This window comes from Girardinichthys multiradiatus, chromosome 2, assembly GCF_021462225.1.
Source record: "Girardinichthys multiradiatus isolate DD_20200921_A chromosome 2, DD_fGirMul_XY1, whole genome shotgun sequence".
In the NCBI taxonomy this organism is placed as follows: domain Eukaryota; kingdom Metazoa; phylum Chordata; class Actinopteri; order Cyprinodontiformes; family Goodeidae; genus Girardinichthys; species Girardinichthys multiradiatus.
In genome coordinates, this window is record NC_061795.1 from 46,990,996 (window position 1) to 47,015,556 (window position 24,561).

A 24,561-nucleotide genomic window follows, 5' to 3' on the forward strand; every position below is an offset into this window, starting at 1 on the left:
CGGTGTGGAGAAGCCCCAAAGAAGCGTACCACCCAGACTGTTGCATGCCCAGAGTGAAGCATGGGGGTGGATTAGTGATGGTTTGGGCTGCCATATATGGCATTCCCTTGGTCCAATACTTGTGCTAGATGGGCGCGTCACTGCCAAGGACTACCGAACCATTCTTGAGGACCATGTGCATCCAATGGTTCAAACATTGTATCCTGAAGGCGGTGCCGTGTATCAGGATGACAATGCACCAATACACACAGCACGACTGGTGAAAGATTGGTTTGATGAACATGAAAGTGAAGTTGAACATCTCCCATGGCCTGCACAGTCACCAGATCTAAATATTATTGAGCCACTTTGGGGTGTTTTGGAGGAGCGAGTCAGGAAACGTTTTCCTCCACCTGTATCACGTATTGACCTGGCCACTATCCTGCAAGAAGAATGGCTTAAAATCCCTCTGACCACTGTGCAGGACTTGTATATGTCATTCCCAAGACAAATTGATGCTGTATTGGCTGCAAAAGGAGGCCCTACTCCATACTAATAAATTATTGTGGTCTAAAACCAGGTCTTTCAGTTTCATTGTCCAACCCCCGTATATTCCTGTTGGTGTGAGCTAAATCCAGCTTAATTCAACCTCCATGCTGTTTGGACTTACATTACCGTCCTGAAAATGGGCCAACATAAATAAAACAATGAATGGTAATTTACTTAAACATTAAGGACACAGGGAGCTTGCAGACCAACTAAGTGGTAAAAATTTCCAGGCTCTTTTTTTTACTGAGAATCATTACTGGCTTTCATCTCCACAAAGAAAACCTCTCCAAATGGAGAAGAAGAAAGAATCAGCTTTTTTTGAGATCAAATGTTGAATGAAATGAAAAGCCATCTTTTTACTGGAAGAAAATGGCTCAGGAAAATGGGTGATAACGACTTTCTAAGGTTTCCAAGAGCTGTTGTTGTTTCAGTCGAACTGCTAAGGGGCTGTTGAAAATAATGGGGCAGAGAAAAATTATATCTTTCTCTATCCTACCACTAGTTATATAAGACATACAGGTACAATTTTGTGCAAAAGTCTTGAGTCATTCATTTCTTTAAAATGTGCTGGGATTTAGGAAGACTTTCTGGAAAGAAATTGCAATGGCTTTGACTGTCCTAGTATATATATATATATATATATATATATATATATATATATATATATATACAGTGCCTTGCGAACGTATTCGGGCCCCTTGAACTTTTCAACCTCTTGCCACATTTCAGGCTTCAAACATAAAGATATAAAATTCAAATTTTTTGTGAAGAATCAACAACAAGTGGGACACGATCGTGAAGTAGAATGAAATTTATTGGATGTGTCAAACTTGTTTAACAAATAAAAAACTGAAAAGTGGGGCGTGCAATATTATTCGACCCCCTTGCGTTAATACTTTGTAGCGCCACCCTTTGCTGCAATTACAGCTCCAAGTCACTTGGGGTATGTCTCTATCAGTTTTGCACATCGAGAGACTGAAATTCTTGCCCATTCTTCCTTGCAAAACAGCTGGATCTCAGTGAGGTTGGATGGAGAGCGTTCGTGAACAGCCGAATAATATTGCACGCCCCACTTTTCAGTTTTTTATTTGTTAAAAACGTTTGACACATCCAATAAATTTTATTCCACTTCACGATTGTGTCCCACTTGTTGATTCTTCACAAAAAATTTGAATTTTATATCTTTATGTTTGAAGCCTGAAATGTGGCAAGAGGTTGAAAAGTTCAACAGGGCCGAAAACCTTCGCAAGGCACCGTATATATATATATATATATATATATATATATACTGTATGGATGGATGGCTAGATAGATAGATAATCACAAGTTTATCCATACGTTTGCCATAAAGAATTTATAAGCAGTAGATTTGATCATAAATGCAGTTTGTTTACACCATCTGTGATGGTTAGTTGTTCCTTTCACAACCCAATAAAAGATGGCTTAGCCTCAGAGCTTCAGCATCCTGTCTGTTCAGTTGAAGCTGCTGAGAAAAATTGTTATTGAAAAGTTATTGATTACTTGGTGAGCTCAGGCTTTAAGTGTCTTTTCTTTCTGAAGCTCAAAATAAAGCTATCTTTTAAAAGGCCTCTTGTGTGATAGTGCTAAATGTTATATGAGGATCATACTGTTTAATATAATCGTCTTCCTAACTGATGCTTTCACTATTTCAAAAGCTTATGAGACAATTAAATGTTTAAAAGATAAATGATTGAGTTTAATGATTTTACTGCCTCTCTCCATCTATTACAGTATTGATGAATCTGTGTATTCAGAGTTTAGGTGTGATTTTTACACTCCTACAATCCCTCAGGTTCTCTTAATGCTTGAAGAACATAGCTGGTACCTGCTCATATAACTACATGAAAAGTTACAGATTTCTCTTCAGTCTGGTCACAAAGTTAAGATTCTCTGCATTTATAGTATAGATTTTATGGAGCCCTCCTTCAACCATAAGGCATGATTAGAAAGACATTTTATTCTAATCTCATTTTTCTGTGGCAACTTTCAAGAATCTGTTACTCTCCTGAAAAGCAGGATGTGGTGTAAAATAAAGAATAAAATTCACTTTAAACAAAACAAACTAGAGCTTCTGCCAACAAAAGTTGTATAAGTTGAAAGTCATGGTAAATGCCAAAAGTAAGATTTTATTTTAATTCTTTTTCATTTTCCACACCTGTTTTACTTTCCCCTCATGTATCTGGAAAAGGCTTAATAATTGTTTCTATAGCTTTACAAAACCGACATATAATTGTACTTTTTTATTAATTGAAATATTTTTTTACATTGTGAATGATGGTTTGTTCTTGACACACAATGCCATCATTAGATTTGTGGCTTTTTACTGTTTTCTGTTTTTCAGTTAATTCACAACACATTATTCAGTTTGGTTTGGGTTTGCTCTACAGCAACAAAGACAACACATTTTGACTTACAGATTTGAGGTTGGACTCCATCTCAGGGAAATTCCACTCAGTCAGAGGCAGGCTTAAACTGAAAGGCTACAGAAACACATGAAGAAGAAAGACTTAGTGATTCATATCTTTATTGTGGAAAATTAACGAGCAGATGTGTCTGAATGTACAACCATGGTAACATTTAGACCGACTTCCAGTTTTAGTTTCATTGTAAATGAGTTTAACACCAATAAAACAAACTAAACCTCCTTAAAAACTAGATGTTAAATGAAAATAATTAATTAATTAAATATATTACCTAGTTGATCCCAATCAATGTGACCACTTCTATAAAAGCAGTCTTTACAGTTTACTGCTGTATAACGTACATATCGATGCTAAAACAATACTATCGTGAAATCAGATCAGCAAATACCTTTAAACAGCAACTATTACTGCCCATCAATATTGGAAGGGTTCTAATGCCTATTTCAAACTATTTGTAGTCAATAATTCTACTGAGTGACAGTTTTTCAGAAACTGAAAAAGAAATGTAAGGAGTGGACATCTAAGCAAATTCACCCCAGATTCACACTGTGAAGAAAAATGAGAAAAGGAGTTCCATCTCAAACAGTACAAACCTCAATAAGCATGTTCAATGTTAAAGTTTGTGAAAGAACATCCAGAAAAAGATTCAACAAGTAAGGCTTATTTGGAAAGCCTGAACAAAACATTTTTCTTTGAACAGATGGGACCAGGGTAGATATGTGTGGCATGACACCCACCATGTTTGGAGAAAGTCCAATACAGCATTAAAGCCCAACACCAACTGTCAAGCATGGTATTAGAGGGCTAATTATTTGGGCTTGTTTTGATTCCAACAAAACTGGGCAGATTGCGCCCAATGAGTTTACCATGTACACCTCTGTGTACCAAAGTATTCTAGAGTCCATTGTGAGGCCATCTGTCAGACAGCTGAAATTTGGCCCAAACTAGGTCATCAGCAGAACAATGTTCCCGAATACAGCAGCAAATCCAGGAGGGGCTCGGAGTAGAGCCCCTGCTCCTCCACATCGAGAGGAGCCAGTTGAGGTGGCTCGGGCATCTATATCGGATGCCTCCTGGACGCCTTCCTCTGGAGGTGTTCCAGGCACCTCCCACCGGGAGGAGGCCCAGGGGATGGCCCAGGACACGCTGGAGGGACTATGTCTCTCGGCTGGCCTGGGAACGCCTTGGGCTCCCCCCGGAGGAGCTGGAGGAGGTGTCTGGGGAGAGGGACGTCTGGGTGTCTCTGCTGAGTCTGCTGCCCCCGCGACTTGGTCCCGGATAAGCGGAAGACGACGAGTACGGGTACGACAGCAAATCTACAACAGAATGACTGAAGAAATAGAATTAAGGTGCCGCAATGGTGCAGTCAAAGTCCAGACCTTAACCAGACTGAAATGCTGTGGTGGGAATTTAAAGCTGCTGCCACACTGTTTTGCAGCTTACCATGTATGCTGGCGTTTTGAGAAACACATCTAATATGGGCCAGAAAATGAAGGAGAATTTCTGAAACATCAAGTCATCTCACCTCTTTAAAGTATGTGAGTCACTTCTGGTGTTCAGAATAGTGTGTGTATACAGGGTGTGGAATTCACAGTGTTCTGCTGTGTCACAACCAGATACGTTACTTCATATTGCTTTCTTGTTTAAATTTATTTTGTATATTACAGGATCGTCTGATATGAAGATAACATTACAATTCACTGTGAGTGCTTTCAAGCAGCAAGCATTCAGCATCACATGGTGAGTGGATTTTCATTACCATAGAAAGATTGTCTTCATCATGCTGTATGAGAATTGGTGATGTTAATATTGGCTCATATTTGAGTTGTGTCTGTTCTGTGGTACTGCTACACATCTACTTACATCCATTACAGTGCCAGCTCCAGTTTCCAGAGCACTCTGCTGGTGGCTCCTGAGCAGCAGCTGCTGTAGCTCCTCCAGGCTCATGTCTACGTTCTCCACTGACTCTGAAAGCTCAGCTCTGCACACAGACGTAGTAGTAATTAACACACAAAAGCATCAACTTCTGTCAGGATGTTCACCTGGGTTTACGTACCTGTCGAGGGCAGGTCTCCTGCTTCTCCTCTCTATCACTGAAGCTGCTGAACCCCTCCCCTCCAGGACAGACTGCACCATGGCGACAGGGAGGACTGGAGGCTCAGAGGTGCAGACCTCACAGGTGGAGGTCATTGCCACGGCTTCTTCTCCACCAATGCCACCCCCTTTTCCCCCACCGCGCACTCCTGGGCTCACAGGCTCTTCTTTAATGAGCATCATGCACTTCTCCCTGCGCACGGAGACAGAGACAATTTACCGACGCTAAGCTAGAACCTGTTTTTAACCTTTTGAGACCTTGAAGTGATTAGGAGATAGAGGAGGTTTTGTTAAATCAGTGTGTAAGGTTCTGACTCACCTGCTCTCAACAGACTGCATCTGAATGGCCTTGCTGGTCTGTGACATGTCAGTAACATCTGATATGATTGGTCCTCCTGTCAGATCATCAGTAGACACAGCATCGCTTGATGGCTGAGAAGAGAAAGGATACAACAAAAAACAAAGTGGCATGTGTGTGTAAAACATTTTAAAGTTGCAAATTCTGCAGCTGTTCCTTCTTCTCTTTCCACTCTTCTTTAAAAACGAATCAGATATATTTAACTGTCTGTGCGCAGTGAAAAACAGCTCAATTATACTCACTGGCCATTTTATTAGGTACACCTGTCCAGCTGCTCGTTAACGCAAATTTCTAATTAGCCAATCACATGGCAGCAACTCACTGCATTTAGACATGTAGACATGGTCAAGATGATCTGCTGCAGTTCAAACCGAGCATCAGAATGGGGTAGAAAGGTGATTTAAGTGACTTTGAACGTAGCATGGTTGTTGGTGCCAGACGGGCTGGTCTGAGTATTTCAGAAACTGCTGATCTACTGGGATTTTCACGCACTACCATCTCTAGGGTTTACAGAGAATGATCCGAAAAAGAGAAAATATCCAGTGAGCGGCAGTTCTGTGGGCGCAAATGCCTTGTCGATGCCAGAGGTCAGAGGACAATGGCCAGACTGGTTTGAGCTGATAGAAAGGCAACAGTAACTCAAATAACCACTCGTTACAACCAAGGCATGCAGAGGACCATCTCTGAAAACACAACACGTCGAACCTTGAGGCAGATGGGCTACAGCAGCAGAAGACCACACCGGGGGCCTCTTCTGTCAGCTAAGAACAGGAAACTGAGGCTACAATTCACACAGGCTCATCAAAATTGGACAACAGAAGATGGAAAAACGCTGGCTGGTCTGATGAGTCTTGATTTCTGCTGCAACATTCGGATGGTAGGGTCAGAATTTGTCGTCAGCAACATGAAAGCATGGATCCATCCTGCCTTATATCAACGGTTCAGGCTGGTAGTGGTGGTGTAATGGTGTGGAGGATATTTTCTTGGCACACTTTGGGCCCCTGAGCATCATGTCAATGCCACAGCCTACCTGAGTATTGTTGCTGACCATGTCCATCCCTTTATGACCACAGTGTATCCATTTTCTGATGGTTACTTCCAGCGGATAACACACCATGTCATAAAGCACGAATCATCTCAGACTGGTTTCTTGAACATGACAACGAGTTCACTGGACTCAAATGGCCTCCAGTCACCAAATCTCAATCCAATAGAGCACCTTTGGGATGGTGGTGGAACGGGAGATTCGCATCCTGGATGTGCAGCCGACAAATCTGCAGCATCTGTGTGATGCTATCATGTCAATATGGACCAAACTCTGAGGAATGTTTCCAGTACCTTGTTTAATCTATGCCATGAAGGATTAAGGCAGTTCTGAAGACAAAAGGGGGTCCCGGTACTAGCAAGGTGTACCTAATAAAGTGGCCGATGAGTGTATGTTGCCCATGAAATCGATCATTGCGCATTGCTTCCCTCTAGTGTTCAGACTGCTCAAAGAGGTTTCTCATCAGATTGATTTATTTTCTTTGCAGCTGAACAAATACATATGATTTAAGACATTTTGGGTCAAATTTGCATGAATAACTCAGAGGCTGCCATAAATAAATAACCTTCCCTGCACGCATGGCTAGTCAGAAACCCCTGGCTGTAACTTGGAAGCTGCAGCTGAGGTTCAGTGCATGTGGCTGCTGGCAACATTTCTGCTGAACATGAAAGATCTTTAGCTCAGAGATTGAGTAATTATAGATCCCAGCAAAATATGTCATTTAGAAAGTCGACAGAGCATTAACAACTTTACATATATATATTCTAACAAATCTAATAATGCTAATTGACTTTTGGGTCATATTTCTTTGTTATATTTTACTGTAAACTGCTGATTTACTCACTGAGTGGATGTAGTAGGATTCATGCGGAGGCTCTATGTGATGACTATGACTGAACTTGGGGGGAGGAGGGCTGGGAGAGCTGTCATCCAACATCAGAGGCCTGATGGGAACAAAAGCTTTCAGTCAGGGGTGCTAAAAGCTTAAATCTCACCTGAAAGAGGAATTAAAAACTGTTCACAGGTGTGTTAAAGGGAATTATAGTTTAATGTTCTCCTTTGTTGGTGAAGTATTTTTTGTAATGGGTAAAACCATACAGTTGGCTTCATGTTTTCTGACATCAAAAACAGACAAAGCTTCAGTTCAGTTCAGTTCAATACAATACAATTCATTTCAATTCAATTCTCCTTTGTTAATCCTCTAATTTTGGGGTGACTTTTTCTGCTGAAGGAAAGATTCAGTTTCAGTTTTAGATTTTTTCCCCCAGTTTAGTTGTTGTGATACCAAAAAGGCCATGAAGAAAGGATTTGTCACTGTCAGGATCTGCCATTTTGGGTTTTTTGTTAGTTAGGTGTTTTTCTGTTCCTTCTGATTAGTAGTTTACTTCTGTTAAGTTATAACTGTCTAGATTCTGGTGTTCATGTGTTTCCCTTTAGATCTACAGTGCTCAAAAAAATATAGGGAACACTTAAACAACACAATATAACTCCAAGTAAATCAAACTTCAGTGAAATCAAACTGTCCACTTATGAAGCAACACTGATTGACAATCAGTTTCACATCTGTTGTTCAAATGGAAAAGACAACAGGAGGAAATCTTTGGCGATTAGCAAGACTCACTCAATAAAGGAGTGGTTCTGCAGGTGGGGACCACAGACCACTTCTCAGTACCGATGCTTTCTGGCTGATGTTTTGGTCACTTTTGAATGTTGGTGGTGCTTTCACACTCGTGGTAGCATGAGACGGACACTACAACCCACACAAGTGGCTCAGGTAGTGCAGCTCATCCAGGATGGCACATCAATGTGAGCTGTGGCAAGAAGGTTTGCTGTGTCTGTCAGCGTAGTGTCCAGAGCCTGGAGACGCTACCAGGAGACAGGCCAGTACACCAGGAGACGTGGAGGAGGCCGTAGGAGGACAACAACCCAGCAGCAGGACCACTACCTCCGCCTTTGTGCAAGGAGGAACAGGAGCAGCACTGCCAGACCCCTGCAGAATGACCTCCAGCAGGCCACAAATGTGCATGTGTCTGCACAAACGGTTAGAAACCGACTCCATGAGGATGGTATGAGGGACTGACGTCCACAAATGGGGATTGTGCTCACAGCCCAACACCATGCAGGACGCTTGGTATTTGCCAGAGAACACCAGGATTGGCAAATTCGCCACTGGCGCCCTGTGGTCTTCACAGATGAAAGCAGGTTCACACTGAGCACATGTGACAGACATGACAGAGTCTGGAGACACCGTGGAGAACAATCTGCTGCCTGCAACATCCTCCAGCATGACCGGTTTGGCAGTGGGTCAGTAATGGTGTGGGGTGGCATTCCTTTGGAGGGCCGCATGGCCCTCAATGTGCTCGCTAGAGGTAGCCTGACTGCCATTAGGTACCGAGATGAAATCCTCAGACCCCTTGTGAGACCATAAGCTGGTGTGGTTGGTCCTGGTTCCTCCTAATGCAGGACAATGCTAGACCTCATGTAGCTGGAGTGTGTCAGCAGTTCCTGCAAGATGAAGACATTGAAGCTATGGACTGGCCCGCCCGTTCCCCAGACCTGAATCTGATTGAGCACATCTGGGACATCATGTCTCGCTCCATCCACCAACGTCCCGTTGCACCACAGACTGTCCAGGAGTTGGTGGATGCTTTAGTCCAGGTCTGGGAGGAGATCCCTCAGGAGAATATCCACCATCTCATCAGGAGCATGTCCAGACGTTGTAGGGAGGTCATACAGGCACGTGGAGGTCACACACAATACTGAGCCTCATTTTGACTTGTTTTAAGGACATTACATCAAAGTTGGATCAGCCTGTAGTGAGTTTTTCCACATTAATTTTGTTTGTGGCTCCAAATCCAGGCCTCCATTGGTTAATAAATTTGATTTCCATTGATGATTTTTGTGTGATTTTGTTGTCAGCACATTCAACTTTGTACAGAACAAAGTATTCAATGAGAATATTTCATTCATTCAGATCTAGGATGTTATTTGACTGTTCCCTTTATTTTTTTTGAGTAGTGTAGTTTGTTCCCCATGTTTGTTATTTAGTATAGTTTTCTTTTGGTTAGTCCCTTGTGTTTATGTTCTCTGTCTGGTCTCATTAGTTGCAGTCTGTCACTTAGTGTTCTGTGTTTGTTTACTTTTCCCAGTTAGGTTTTTCCTCATGTGGTCAGATTAGTCTGGTTAGTTGTTACTCTCCAGATTATTATAGTTTATGTTTGGTTATAGTAGCTCTGTTATCCTGAGTTTTGTTATTTAGTCTTGTTTCCCCTACTAATTAGTTGTTGACAGTCACATTTAAGATTTTTTTCTATTTTTGCTTTTTTTGTCAAACTAAAATGTTTCAGCTCATCAACAAAATGTTTTTTCAAGACAAATGTAGCCTGAGACTATACAAAGTTCAGTTATCATGATGATTTCATTTATTATGGGAAATATGTGACATTATATTGATAGATAGAACCTGTCTGAAAACCTGAACTAGTTTAGAATATTACAAAAAGCCACTCTAGGTGCTGCTCCAAAGAAATTCAAGAACACATTAGAAACAGAGTTATGGATGTCTATCAGTCTTTAAAGGGATATAAAGCTATTCTATGGCTCTGAGGACTCCTGAGAACCACAGTGAAAGCCAGTATACACAACTTACTGCAAGACTGCATCGGGACTCACCCATGAAGTCACAGAAGGACCCAGAACAACATCTAACAAACTAACAAGGCATTTGTTACACATTCTCATAGTCAAGCATGGTGGTGGTGTGATGGTCTGGGGCTGTTTTTCTGCTTCAGAACCTGGACATCTTACTGTAACTGATGGGAGCCATACATATCTGGCCATCAGTTTGAGACTTTAAGCTCAAGTGCACTTGAGTTATTCAGCAGGACAATGATCCAAAACATAGAATGAAATCCACATCTAAATGGTAAAAAAGGCAGTAGCCTAGTCAAAGTCCAGATGTAAATCTGGCTGAGATACTGTGGCATGAATTCAAGCAGAACAGTCATGCTGGCAAAACTCTACAATGTGGTTAAATTAAAACAGTTTTGCAAAGAAGAGTGTGCCAGAATCTAATGAAAATTACTTTTGTAAGGGATCATAAAAGCTTTGTTGCAGTTGTGACATTTTACCAACAAGTTGAAAACTGAAATAAACAATCACGAAACACAGATAACTATTGGACTAAATCTAGAGGAACTAAATCTCAAAATAAGTTCTGATTCAAACAAATCAAGCTCAGTTTTTGAAATGTTCCACGTTTATGAATGTTTTTGCAAGAACCCTCATCCAGAAGTGGTAAACTATCAACAGAGAGGCCTTTTAGTTGTGACAACAGTGCTGTCCACTAATGCAATTATGTCACCATAAGAACATTTTGAGAACATGGTAATCTTATTTTTCAGATTTTACTTCAGTTTTTCTGATCATTTAGATAAGCCTCTCCAGATGGTTCATTGTAGGAACCAAGGAGAAAAGCTCAGTCAGTTGCCAAAACGCAGCTTCTGGATTTCAGAAAGATGAAAGAACAAAAGCTTTGTGTAGGTATCTACCAAAACTTTCCTGGGACTGTGAGGGTGTATCGTGACTAATCCAGGAGGTCAAAAAAGAACAAAGAACAACACCTGGATTTCAGAGAGATGAGAGAAAGAAAACCTGTGTAGGTATGAAGTACTGCAGACCAGGAAGTCACATGTTTTTTTGTCACTTTTGTATTTGAGCATGCCTCTCCTTTCTCATCCTGGCCTTGTTCACTCTCAGCTACAGAGCTGAACCAGCATTTTACCCACATTGACGGACTGTAACAGGGTCATGCACTGTGCGCTGCCTTCACTGTGAGGGAAGCACCTGACTGACTGATTCAGCACTTGTCTCCATTCACAGTATGTGTTGAGTTAGATCGTTTAGTTTGTCAGCTGAGGCAGCCCTTCCCTCTGCCCCACAGCAGCCCTGTTTGTCCCATTTTTGTTGACCGTTGCTGTGTGTGTGTGTGTGTGTGTGGCACTCACAGTTTTCTCTTCAGGCCCACAGCACTGGGTGTGCTTGACTGCATCTGGCTGAACAGGAACTGAATCAGCTGGCGAAGAGAGAGAAAGCACAGCATGAATCAGCATCATTGGTTGGTCTCACAGCCAGAGAAACAGCAAATATGGTTTGAGTCAATGTGGGATCCAAAATTAGGGAAAGAGAGACAACCTCATCATTTCTACCAGGTGGTTTGCTTTGTATTAGAAAATATAACAAGGTCCTCTGCAAATGTGTGCAGAAAGAATCCAGACAAACGGACAGCTTGATGTGGTTTTGAGCCAATGACATAATGCATTTTACAAATCAATTATTTATCCAGCCTGGTGTGACACAACTGATATGCTAAAATGACAATAAATTGGTCTGGAATAAGTTAAAGCTCGAATTTGGATTTTATTTTTAATTTCATTTTTAAAATTAGTAATATAAATATGTAAATTTGTGCTTACATAATGCTTCTTTGAACCTTTAGACATATTTTTTGGGATTAAAACTTTGTCCACTGAACCCCTAATGTCCCCCTGGGTGGTTTATTGTGTGGTTTGTATGTGGATCTGTTTATGTGTGAATTATAGCCACATGTTGGGACGGCCTCTCCTGCTTTGCAGCTACTGCCTGCATCAGTGTTACTGATTTAAACAGAAAAATAATTAATCTAAGAGAGTAAGAGGTGTTGTTAGCATGTTAATCTGTTAAACATAAAGTCTGTTCATAATAAGAGAGAAAACAGTAAAAACCAGCCCAATTAAACATTAATCTCATGCTTGCATGACAGTAGGTACAGTCTAAAACATGGTGTAAAAACTGTATATATAAACTATGCATAAATACATTTTGAATTTACTCTACTAATAAATCCTGTTCAGCTGCTGAATGAGTGTAAGTGGGGACAAAACGTGTGAGCTAGTGGTTGTGCTCATCTAACTGAAACTGTATGACTGATTTAGTTTGAATGTTCGAGAGTTTTCAGATTAAAACGGGTTTTTCAAACCATGGAATAAGATTTCATGACTGTACTATGTGTTGGTTTAGTTTAGTTTCTGTTTGAATCACTTGTAAATTTGGTTTGTTTTCAGACGTGAAACTAACCTTGTTCATCACCTTCTGTTGCTGCGTGTGGTTCTGTCTCAATGACACCACCTCTCTCCAAAGAACCTCATTCTGCCTGCATGCAGGAGCACAAACAAAAGCCTCTTTAGAAGGTTAAAAATCTTATATACAGTTTAGGTATAATTGTTTGCACCAGGGCTGCACAACTAACTGAATCACAATCAACTGCATCAGTGGTTGCAGAATCAATATGATCAACATCAATATAGAAAATCCAAATGTTTAAGTGATCGGTACATCATGATTAGAGAGAAGAAAGAGAAAATGTTACATAGTCAAGGCAAAGATAGTAAAGGTATCGTTTCCTTATGCTGTCTGCTCTACTTTGTGCTGCTTGGTTTGTGGATGGAGAGAAAGAAAACTCATCAAACACAAGATCAATATTATATTACTCAGTTCATGTCACTAAGAGAGTCACATTTTATTTATGTTTTTATAGAAGTGGAAATGGCTCTAATAAACAGTTTTTCTCCCATATTAAACAGTCAGCCAGGCTTGATCATGATTAGGAAATTTTAGATGTTTTCTGCAGACGGACCAGTGCCACTGCCACAGTAACAAAGCAATGCCAGTCCGATGCAATGAGCTTCCTCGACAGGGAGGCTGGGCACTCCCTTATAGATAGGATGAGGACCTCAGCCATCTGGAATGAGCTCGGAGTAGAGCTGCTGCTCCTCTACATCGAGAGGAGTCAGTTGAGATGGCTCTGGCATCTGTATCAGATGAATCTGTATCCTGGACTCCTCCCCCTGGGTGGGGTTCCAGGCACGTCCCACTGGGAGAAGGCTCAGGGGATGACTCTGAACACTTTGGGGATGTCTTGGGCTCCCCCTCAGATAGATTTTAACCCCCCCTGCACCACAGTGTTTTTTTCATCCTGTCTTTCTTCCAGGTTTTGAGTTTTATTCAATTGACTTTCTCTGTTAGTACACACCTTACCTTATTTTCTCTGTTCTTGTAGTGCGTTTCCTGCATGTCTTTCATGGGAAATTAGTTTTACTCTTCCTATTGCACATTTTTTTGCTTCCAGGTCTTCCTCTGGATGCTAAAGAATGAATATTTTTACCCACAGCATAGATTCTGCTTTTAATAATACGGTTGAAACCAACTCTGTATAACATTTCTCTATTTTCTACTTGGGCCTTGAACACTAAGTAGTGATGGGGCATAATATTAACCATTCTTGTGTCCTTGTAACTCCAAATCATAGTTTGGATTTTGTTGTGATTTGCAGATTGTATCAACTGCTATAACTGGGACAGTATAAAAAATATATATCTCTAGAAAATAATCTGTCAGGTTTATATGCACACACTGTCTATTCGTCTCGTAGAACAACATATAGGTCTTTCGTTTGAAATCTACTCTTGCTATGAAAAAGCAGACACCATGTTTTTTAGAATGTGGCTAAAAGGTAGAAACTAATGAGTACGACCATAGTTCCAGCTCATTCCATAGTTTTATAAAACAGAAACAACAGCAAAATTAACTTTTGTTGTCATCATTATCTGGATGTTTTATAAATCAGGATTTTAAAGAAAAAGACACAAACATGCTGCTGGGACATGTGTGCTGTCCTTTCTGAGTTTGTCATTAGTTGTGTGTGTGTGTGTGTGTGTGTGTGTGTGTGTGTGTGTGTGTGTGTGTGTGTCAGTCAGGTGATGAGGTGAACATTCTCTCCTCACATCACCAAACAATACCGAGCACAAAGCTGCTTCTTCACACAATGGACCCAGAGCAGCTATTTTGAGCAACAATGGCCATTGATCCACTGAGTGATTTGTTCCAACATAACAAGAACAATAACTGACAGCTCAGAAGCTGCTCTGACATGACTCTATAATAGGACTCTATTCTGTGAAACTTTGTACCAAAACTAAAACAGTTCGAGTCTCTGGATCAGCAGTATGTCTGGAGGAGGGAAATTAAGCATACGCTGGAAAAAATGTCTACCATGTCTACAGTCAAGCATGTTGGTGGCTCAGTGATGCTCAGTGTCTGGCTATCAATCATGTTTGCAGCAGGTCTGAACAGCAAAAGAGGGCTCTGCTAAGAACTGTACATGCTTGAATGAAGGGGTTGAATACTGAAGAGAAAGCATTGGCCATTAAAAGTTGCAATTTGTGTTTAATTTGGAGAAAAAAAAACGTAATGTTAGTTGTGTTGGGCTGTGTATATTGTTCTTGTTTGATTAGTTTTTCACAGATGCAACTCATTTTAAAAAACAGTCATAACTCACTGCTTCATGTCCTGGATCTGACACTCCATGTTATCCTGCTGTGTTCTTAGAAGCTGAACTTCATACAATAGCTTACTGAGGTCCTCCTGACGAACTTTGGTCTCCTCGCTTTTCACGATGGACACCTGGACGCACAGAAACAGGAATTTGATTTGACACGATACCAGTAAAACCACAAAGAGCTCAAAAATCTAATTTTACATTTTATTTGAAACGATTTTCGTGTTGCCCGAAAGAAAAAACTATTTGTTGAACTCATATTTTATATTCAGGCATCATATTTGGTTTACAAACAAAACTTTAAATTTTTTTATTTTCTGTGTATATTGATGTTAATAACAATGTTACAGATAAATTCTTATAAACATTTTTATAAAAGTGTCCAGGTTATTGTACCTGATGAGAAACAAATATTACCAGCTTTTCTCTTTATGTTACTTTAAGGATTGACTTTCGCTTATAGTGTGTGAGTTTATTTGCTCATGTACAGGGGTTGGACAATGAAACTGAAACACCTGGTTTTAGACCACAATAATTTATTACTTTTCAGTTTTTTATTTGTTAAACAAGTTTGACACATCCAATAAATTTCATTCCACTTCACGATCGTGTCCCACTTGTTGTTGATTCTTCACAAAAAATTCGAATTTTATATCTTTATGTCTGAAGCCTGAAATGTGGCAAGAGGTTGAAAGGTTCAAGGGGCCCGAATACTTTCGCAAGGCACTGTATATATATATATATATATGCACATTTTAAAGAAATGAATGACTCAAGACTTTTGCACAAAATTGTACCTGTATGTCTTATATAACTAGTGGTAGGATAGAGAAAGATATAATTTTTCTCTGCCCCATTATTTTCAATAGCCCCTTAGCAGTTCGACTGAAACAACAACAGCTCTTGGAAACCTTAGAAAGTCGTTATCACCCATTTTCCTGAGCCATTTTCTTCCAGTAAAAAGATGGCTTTTCATTTCATTCAACATTTGATCTCAAAAAAAGCTGATTCTTTCTTCTTCTCCATTTGGAGAGGTTTTCTTTGTGGAGATGAAAGCCAGTAATGATTCTCAGTAAAAAAAGAGCCTGGAAATTTGTACCACTTAGTTGGTCTGCAAGCTCCCTGTGTCCTTAATGTTTAAGTAAATTACCATTCCTTGTTTTATTTATGTTGGCCCATTTTCAGGATGGTAATGTAAGTCCAAACAGCATGGAGGTTGGATTAAGCTGGATTTAGCTCACACCAACAGGAATATACGGGGGTTGGACAATGAAACTGAAACACCTGGTTTTAGACCACAATAATTTATTAGTATGGTGTAGGGCCTCCTTTTGCGGCCAATACAGCATCAATTCATCTTGGGAATGACATATACAAGTCCTACACAGTGGTCAGAGGGATTTTAAGCCATTCTTCTTGCAGGATAGTGGCCAGGTCAATACGTGATACAGGTGGAGGAAAACGTTTCCTGACTCGCTCCACCAAAACACCCCAAAGTGGCTCAATAATATTTAGATCTGGTGACTGTGCAGGCCATGGGAGATGTTCAACTTCACTTCATGTTCATCAAACCAATCTTTCACCAGTCTTGCTGTGTGTATTGGTGCATTGTCATCCTGATACACGGCACCGCCTTCAGGACACAATGTTTGAACCATTGGAGGCACATGGTCCTCAAGAATAGTTCGGTAGTCCTTGGCAGTGACGCGCCCATCTAGCACAAGTATTGGGCCAAGGGAATGCCATGATATGGCAGCCCAAACCATCACTGATCCACCCCCATGCTTCCCTCTGTTCATGCAACAGTCTGGGTGGTACGCTTCTTTGGGGCTTCTCCACACCGTAACTCTCCCGGATGTGGGGAAAACAGTAAAGGAGGACTCATCAGAGAACAATACATGTTTCACATTGTCCACAACCCGAGATTTGTGCTCCTTGCACCATTGAAACCGACGTTTGGCATTGGCATGAGTGACCAAAGGTTTGGCTATAGCAGCCCGGCCGTGTATATTGACCCTGTGGAGCTCCTAATGGACAGTTCTGGTGGAAACAGGAGAGTTGAGGTGCACATTTAATTCTGCCGTGATTTGGGCAGCCGTGGTTTTATGTTTTTTGGATACAATCCGGGTTAGCACCCAAACATCCCTTTCAGACAGCTTCTTCTTGCGTCCTCAGTTAATCCTGTGGATGTGGTTCATCCTTCTTGGTGGTATGCTGACATTACCCTGGATACCGTGGCTCTTGATACATCACAAAGACTTGCTGTCTTGGTCACAGATGCGCCAGCAAGACGTGCACCAACAATTTGTCCTCTTTTGAACTCTGGTATGTCACCCATAATGTTGTGTGCATTTCAATATTTTGAGCTAAACTGTGCTCTTACCCTGGTAATTGAACCTTCACACTCTGCTCTTACTGGTGCAATGTGCAATCAATGAAGACTGGCTACCAGGCTGGTCCCATTTAGCCATGAAACCTCCCACACTAAAATGACAGGTGTTTCACTTTCATTGTCTAACCCCTGTATATTTGACTGTATTCTGCAGCTCTATACAAGGTAATGTTATTTTATAAGAAGAGTTAAATTTCTTTATTAAACATGTGAAGCAAGTGATACAGTGGGTGAAACAATTTTTCCCGTCAACATTTTTCACTGTAAATATATTTCTAATGAAACTTGTGACTTGTTTTTCACACCAAATGTCAGTAGCAACATCAGTAATGCACACGTACAAAGACAATCTAAAAAAAAAATTTATGTAAATGAAATTATGCGTAGTAAAGACACAATGAATAATTCCTGAACACATTGAGAAAAGAAGGTGCAAATAAAAACTATGAAAGTGACTGAAATTTGTCATATTCATATAACAATTCTGTTTCCTCTCAATGCAAATTACAATCAGCTGGTTTAGTTCTAAATCATGGCTTTTAGAAGGTTTCTGGTTGGCAAGGTCAACAACAATGTCATAATGGGTAAAAATAAAATTCTCCTGAAACCTTCACAGCTTTATTATTTCTGAGCAGACTGATGGCATCAGTTGCAGACATATTTCTAAGCTTCTGAATCTTCCAGTGAACACCACCGGGACCATAGGCTGAATGTGAAACAGACATTATTTCACCATAAACCAGCCATGACCAGATGCTCTATGCGTAGAGCTGCCGTGACCTCTATGCATGCTCACTATGCAACACCACGCCACTAAAGAAACTCGTTCAAAGTTTACTACAGAACATTTGGACAAACCAATGAAATATTGGGGGAATATAGTTTGGTCAGATGAGACCCAATTGAACTCTTGGATGTAATTTTACAAGGCATGTTTACAAGAAAAATGGCACATCACCAAGATGCACCATCCTAATTGTGAAGCTTGGAGGTGGGATCATCATGGTGTAGGACTTTCTTTTTAAGTGTATGGTACTGACAGACTTCCCATAACTGAAACAAGGATGAATGGTGAGATGTGCAGAGTCGTTTTTGTTAAGAATCTCAAGATGAAACAAGAGTGGCTTTTTCTGCAAGATAATGATCCTAAACACAGAGCCAAGGAGACTCTCAGCAGATTTCAGAGAAAGAAGATAAAGCTGGAAGAATGACACAGTCAGTCAGCTGACCTGAAGCCAATAGAAAACATATGGAACCAACAGAAGACCAGATGGTATAGAAGAGGGCCCCAAAATGTTCAAGATTTGGAGGTATTTTGTGTGAAAGAAGATATCTTGAAGTTGTCATTATCAGCAAAGGCTTTTCTAAAGAGTACAGAATACATTTAAAATGGTGTGTTCAATTCTGGTTTCCTGTGTCATTTTACTTTATTGGTGCTAACTTAATTTATGGGCGAATTTGTGTTAATTTCATTGTATGTCTGGATTGCTTGGGTTGTTACCAACATCTGTGTCAGTCGGCCCAGTAGAAAAATATTTACAGAGAAAACATTTAACGTGTTCCGGCTGTTTAAAAGTAATGTTAAATGGTCATTTTTCCATCTTTGATAATATTCTGTAGAAAATTGTTTCCCTTTAATTCTCCAATAAAAAGTCTCTTGTTTCAGAGCATCTATCAAAATGAATGTGTGATTTATTTGTGTGTGTGTGTGTGTGTGTGTGTGTGTTCCTGTCTTGGCATCACAGTGAGAACCATTTCCCCGATTTCACCATCAAATTGAGGACTGTTTGTACCAAAGTGAGGACATTTTGCTGGTCCTCACGACCTATTTTGCTAACGGTTAGGTTTAGGACTAAGGTGTGAATTGAGTTTGGGTTAAGGTTAGGGTTAGGTATGCACTGGTAATGGTTAGGTTTAGGGTTATTGTCAGGGTTAGGGCATTGAAAGGGTTGAAAATGACTGAAAATCAATGGAAGTCAATGGGAGTCAACACATGGTCCTCACTACATATAGCAAAACAAGAGAGTGTGTGTGTTTGTGTGTGTGTGAGCAGGCATACACACCTTCCTCTTGATGTGCTCCAGCATATGTTCGTGTCCCTGCAGGAAGTAAAGATGCTGGAACTCTGTATCATCTCTTTCAGGCTTCACCAGGCCGCTTTGCTCAATGTTCACCACTTTACGGAAACCATCTGAGACAACAGCAGCAGAGTGGAGAGGTAAATACACTGATGACATAATATGAAAAAGAGAACACAAAAAGGCTATACTCACACATGTTAAGCTGCCGAACAAAGCTCGCCATGTTGTTGTGTTTAAAGTATTTTGGTAGAACCTCTTTGGCAAAGCGTCCCTGATCAAACACATGGAAACTCGTTCCAGTCTATAAGAGAGGGAGAAGGTTGTGAGGTTCAAATTGTTTGTTAAATCATTTAACTCATTTCCAGCAGTAAGAAATAAAGTACTAAATTAATCTACCAAAATCCCATTTTAACTTATTACACTTTATGTTTCAGAACAGTCACATTCTCACATAAAACCTTTGAAAACTGTGGCCCATTGTGATTTAAAACACCAAATATTTGGATACACCAAGTTAGGTTTAGCAAGACAATCAACTGACAGTTAGCCGCTATGGAGATTTTTCACAGGCCCCTGGATCAAACCACCATGTTAAAATATAGTTTATCCTTATATACTTGTCTGTGTTCTGAAATAAGTGTTTCAGTTATTCATTATTTATTTATTACTTTCATTGATATAAAAATAAGTCAATAGAATGAAACAACAGATTTGGTGAAGAAAACTGCATATTTGTAAGCAACAGAATGTCACATAACTCATAAATTTTCTATTTCAGAAATACATACATCAGCATCAACCCAGCTTGTCTGCATCAGCTAATCAAAAGCTATATTGTTGCTTATTGTTTAAATTAGCCAGGGGTCTGGAACCTGCAGCACCAAAGCCACCAGTGGCTCTTCGGATCTTCCAAAATGGCTGTTAATAACTTTGCCTAAAAAGATTAAGAACCGGCTAATGTTTCGATTTTGGAAATAACAAATGCAGGTTTTCAGCAGTTTTTCTCGTTTTTTCATGGAAAAACCATGTTGAATTTCCACAATAGAATGATACTAAAGGTAGTTGGAGTATTCTGATTCCTAATTTAATTTACTGTGAATATAAATGAACGTTAACAAGTAAATATGCAACACTGTAGCCATGGCTAAATTCTATCTTTAGTCCCTTGACCAAAAGAAATGCCAGTCAAATAATAAGTTTTCAATCTGTTTTTATTGTCATTAGAGTGTAAACTACATGCTTCTTTACTTCATTTTTTCAAAAATATCAACATCCTACAGAATTAAGTGGTGGTTCTTTGCAAAAACTTCCTGTAGTATATTTTTATCGAAACTTGATAAAGGTTTGTGGTTCTAAACAAGTTTAATTAACTAGAGTTAGGGAAAAAATGGCTCTTTGAATTGTAAAAGTTGCTGACCCCTGAAACAAGCAGATATAGATCAAATTTCATCTTAACCCCCTTTTACACTATTGTCATGAAATGGCCTCAAACTGTGTCTTCTTTTAATCCAGCCAAGGTATACTAAATGCTTCACATAGTTGAGCCTGGAAATTGTTTTAAATTACTTTTATGACCAATTTTGCCTAATGTCACTAATTTGCATCATACCTAAATGTATTTCTATTGTAAGGACTAGAGTCAAATGAACAATCTCTACTGAATTTAAAAAACCTCTGGTCAGCAAAAATACTAACCATTTTGTTTCATTTAATTCGAATCCAACTAATTTAGTCAGGGTATAAAAAGGAAAGTTGTGCGAGCATTTCCACAGTAATGATCTGTTTGAAGAGTTTCAGTCAGGTTTCAGAGCTCATCATATCACTGAAACAGCACTGGGGAAAGTCACTAATGATATTCTCATGGCCTCAGTTAAATTAGGCAATCAGGGGAACAGGACTAGGTTTGTTTAAATCTTATTTGTCTGATAGATTCCAGTTTGTCCGTGTAAATGATAAATCTTCTTCACATTCCAAGGTTACATTCCAGGGTGGAGTACCACAGGGTTAAGTGCTTGGGCCAATTCTCCTAACTAAATATATGTCTTCATTTGGTCCAGTTATCAGTAAGAAAGTGAAGAACCTTGCTGTTACCTTAACTAGAAAATGTCATGTAAATCCCATATTAAGCAGATTTCTGGGACTATCCTTCTACCATCTCCGGAATGTTACCATAATTAGTATTATTCTGTCCCAGCATGATGAGAAACTTGTTCAGGTATTTGTTACTGCAAGGCATGACTACCATTTTTATTAGGAAGTCCAAAAATTCTGTTAAAAGCCTTCAGCTTATTAAAAACATTGCAGCGACAATCTCAGACTGCTTGTTTCCTGGTGGTTTCTAGAGTTTCTAAAAGTAGAATGGGATCTTTTAGTTATCAGGCTCCTCTCCTCTGGAACCATCTCCCAGTTTTAGTCTGTGAGGCAGACACCCTGTCTACTTTAAGACTAGGCTTAGAACTTTCCTTTTTGATAAAGCTTATAATTAATGGCTCATGCTATCCTTAACTACCTCTATAGTTGTGCTACTATATGCTTAGCTTGCTCGAAGACATACTGAGCACCTTTTCCTTACTCTGCTACTTTCTCCTACTACTGTACATTTTCTGCAGCTATTGTTCCATTAACTTTATGTTGTCTCTCTGTTTTGTGTCATCATAGAATATATCTCTGGCCTGGTGTTCTGTTTTAATGACACCTTCCTGGAAGGAACCTTTGGCTTAGCTATTGCTGCAAGTAAACTCACATTCTCTTTCCATAGATGAGACACTGGACTCTCTCTCTGTGTTTAACCTTGTCTCTCTCCTAGTCAAAGCACTGGAGGAGCTCTAGCTGCGGCTAACTGCAGCTACATTCTCAATAAAGAAGAGGAAATGGTGCAAAGTCAGTAACTCAGTGCAATTAGCTGGAAATTATTAGATAGGCAATCTTTATTTTGTTGTGAAGTGGTAATATTTAAATAAAATGAACTGCTTCGAATTTGTTTTTTTTTCTTTAAGACACTTAAAATCCAATGTGGCTGCATTTAATAATGGACATTTAATACCTACAATTGAGTAACATCCTGGAGGTAGAGAATGGTGAATTAAACATAGCTGCTAAGGCCTAATTACAGCACCACCTATTGGTTAAATAGGCTAAAAAGGAAAATTTCAGCACATAAAATAATTTGGCCAATGTGTCGCTAAAAAACTTAATTAACTGCTGCTTTTTAGTTGTGTTTCTCTAGGAGATGGAGCCACTAAAGGAGCTACTATTGCAACTAACTCTTTCCTTTGCTAATGCTTGTTAACCCCCAGTCAGAACAATCGTAAATCAGGATAAAAACCTAAAGTTTATTTTCTCTCTATTGAAATTCAAGATACATTATTTTTAATTTAAATTTTTTTGGTTACTTTTAAAAAAAGTTGGCTCCTATTTTATGATGTTTTGATTATGTCTACAAACAACTCACAACCCTTGAATAAGAATAACAATCTTTTGTTATTTTGCCCCTTTCGTTTCCTCAAATAGGAGTCATCCTGTTTTTAGTTTTATGAATTTCCAACATTCCATATTTGTAAGGACAGGACTGCCGGCAGTCCAGCTCAGCTGTGGTACTCCTGTTTCTCAGCCATGTCTTTGGAATGTGTGCACAATGTAGGTTTTCGTTGTCTTGATGAAAATTACATGGATGTTTCTGGAAAAGATGTAGTCTTGAAGGCAGCTTATGTTGCTCTAAACTCAGGGTCATTGGTTTGTATTCTATTCTTTTCTTTCAAATGTACTTTTACAAAAAAGAGAGGCAAAATTTTGATAGGTACATTAAATGATGTATGTATGCAAAAGAACATAATCCCTTCCCATATTTGATTTTTTTAACTTCCATTAAATTTTTCAACTGATTCAAGTCCTACATCCATCCCATTCCACGTTGGTTTGAAACATTTTAGAGATTTAAAAGTTCAAGTGGGCTGATGTTAACTAATATCTTGGATTTGTACATTTGACTGTGAAACAAACCTTAAAAATATGTTATACTTACTTGTTCGAATGTCTAAACATACCAGATCTTTAGAACATAAACATATTTGAAGGTCTGACTGATTCTAAACATATTTGCACAATTACTTTATAATTACATTAGTGAAGCTGTGTGCAATTTCTGTTTAGTTTAAAATACCTGCTTGAGGTCATTTTAGCACCTGTTATTGTGGTAGGTTGGAGATGAATGCAACATGTGAACTGATCTGCTGAATAATAATAATATTAACCCAATCCCTAACCCTACTCATCCCAGTTCCCAGTTCCAGTCAGACTAAAAGGAACCATCCTGAGTAGCTTTTCTACTACATTATCTACCTTCCTTTGACTGTTTATGCATGTGATTTCTAAGCATTTATCAGCCAGTAATATAGGTTTAATTGTTTTTAGGTGGGACTTACAGTGCTCCAGCAGATGAGGTGGTTGGTATCTGGATTTTCCACCAGCGTCCACAGTTTAGTGAGGAAAGCCGGCACGTTGCTAGCAAAGCTGCCGTCCACACCTGCGATACCTGGAGACTCCTGCATGTTCACCCCTTGTCTTCTTCACAGCAAGGAAACCAATCGTATGGAAAAGTGTTTATATGTGAAAGTGTAGCTTCCTAGATTAGTCCATGTTAGAGAATGATCGTCACTGATAATCCCAGGTTTGTCTCTTTGATTCCATCTCAGTTGGTAGACTTTCTCTGTTTGTGCTCACAGATGTTTCTTCTTGTCTTTTTAGCAGATTATTGTCTTTCACCGTGCTTCCCTTGTCATCATCCAACTGAATGTGGTCACAGAAGGTCTGTGTCAGCACACACAGAATGTAAGCCAATCCACCCGCGGCCTCCCAATGACAATCCAAAGAGTCCAACAATACACTGATCACACAAAAAGGTTCAATAATACACAGTGAAAGGGTTGCTGGGTAACCTGAACACCACTGGGCTCAGTGTTACTGTGTTCCACACAGAAAGGATATGTCTATGCATCCTGTGTTACACCTGAGTGACCATAACTGTTAGGATTCATGATGGGAATTAGCTGAAAATGATCAACCCTGATTTAGATTCATGCTTTTTATTCTGACTCATTTAATCCCAAATTTGCCTTAATAGTGACATAAACATTCAAATTTTAATTAATGTTCCTTTTTACTTCTGATAGAAAATTCTGTTCGAAAGTTATTTAAATTAATTTACAACTTCATTAGAGAATATTAAAATGTAAAGAGATACACATCC

The 24,561-nt window shown here is 39.6% G+C and overlaps 1 protein-coding gene across 1 annotated transcript in view; it reads right to left on the bottom strand.

Moving 5' to 3' along the window:
* hsf4 (heat shock transcription factor 4) overlaps positions 1-24,311 on the bottom strand; it is a 33,044-nt gene extending 8,733 nt beyond the window's left edge. The window contains exons 1-11 of the mRNA XM_047384143.1: positions 23,738-24,311; positions 19,509-19,617; positions 19,299-19,426; positions 14,844-14,968; positions 12,584-12,659; positions 11,476-11,543; positions 7,314-7,413; positions 5,386-5,498; positions 5,029-5,259; positions 4,836-4,953; positions 2,964-3,029 (exon numbers count right to left, since the gene is read on the bottom strand). Coding sequence (XP_047240099.1) covers positions 2,964-3,029; positions 4,836-4,953; positions 5,029-5,259; positions 5,386-5,498; positions 7,314-7,413; positions 11,476-11,543; positions 12,584-12,659; positions 14,844-14,968; positions 19,299-19,426; positions 19,509-19,617; positions 23,738-23,863 — 1,260 coding nt within the window. The 5' untranslated portion in view covers positions 23,864-24,311. The remainder of the gene's footprint in view (positions 1-2,963; positions 3,030-4,835; positions 4,954-5,028; positions 5,260-5,385; positions 5,499-7,313; positions 7,414-11,475; positions 11,544-12,583; positions 12,660-14,843; positions 14,969-19,298; positions 19,427-19,508; positions 19,618-23,737) is intronic.
* Between the last annotated feature and the right edge of the window lie 250 nt (positions 24,312-24,561).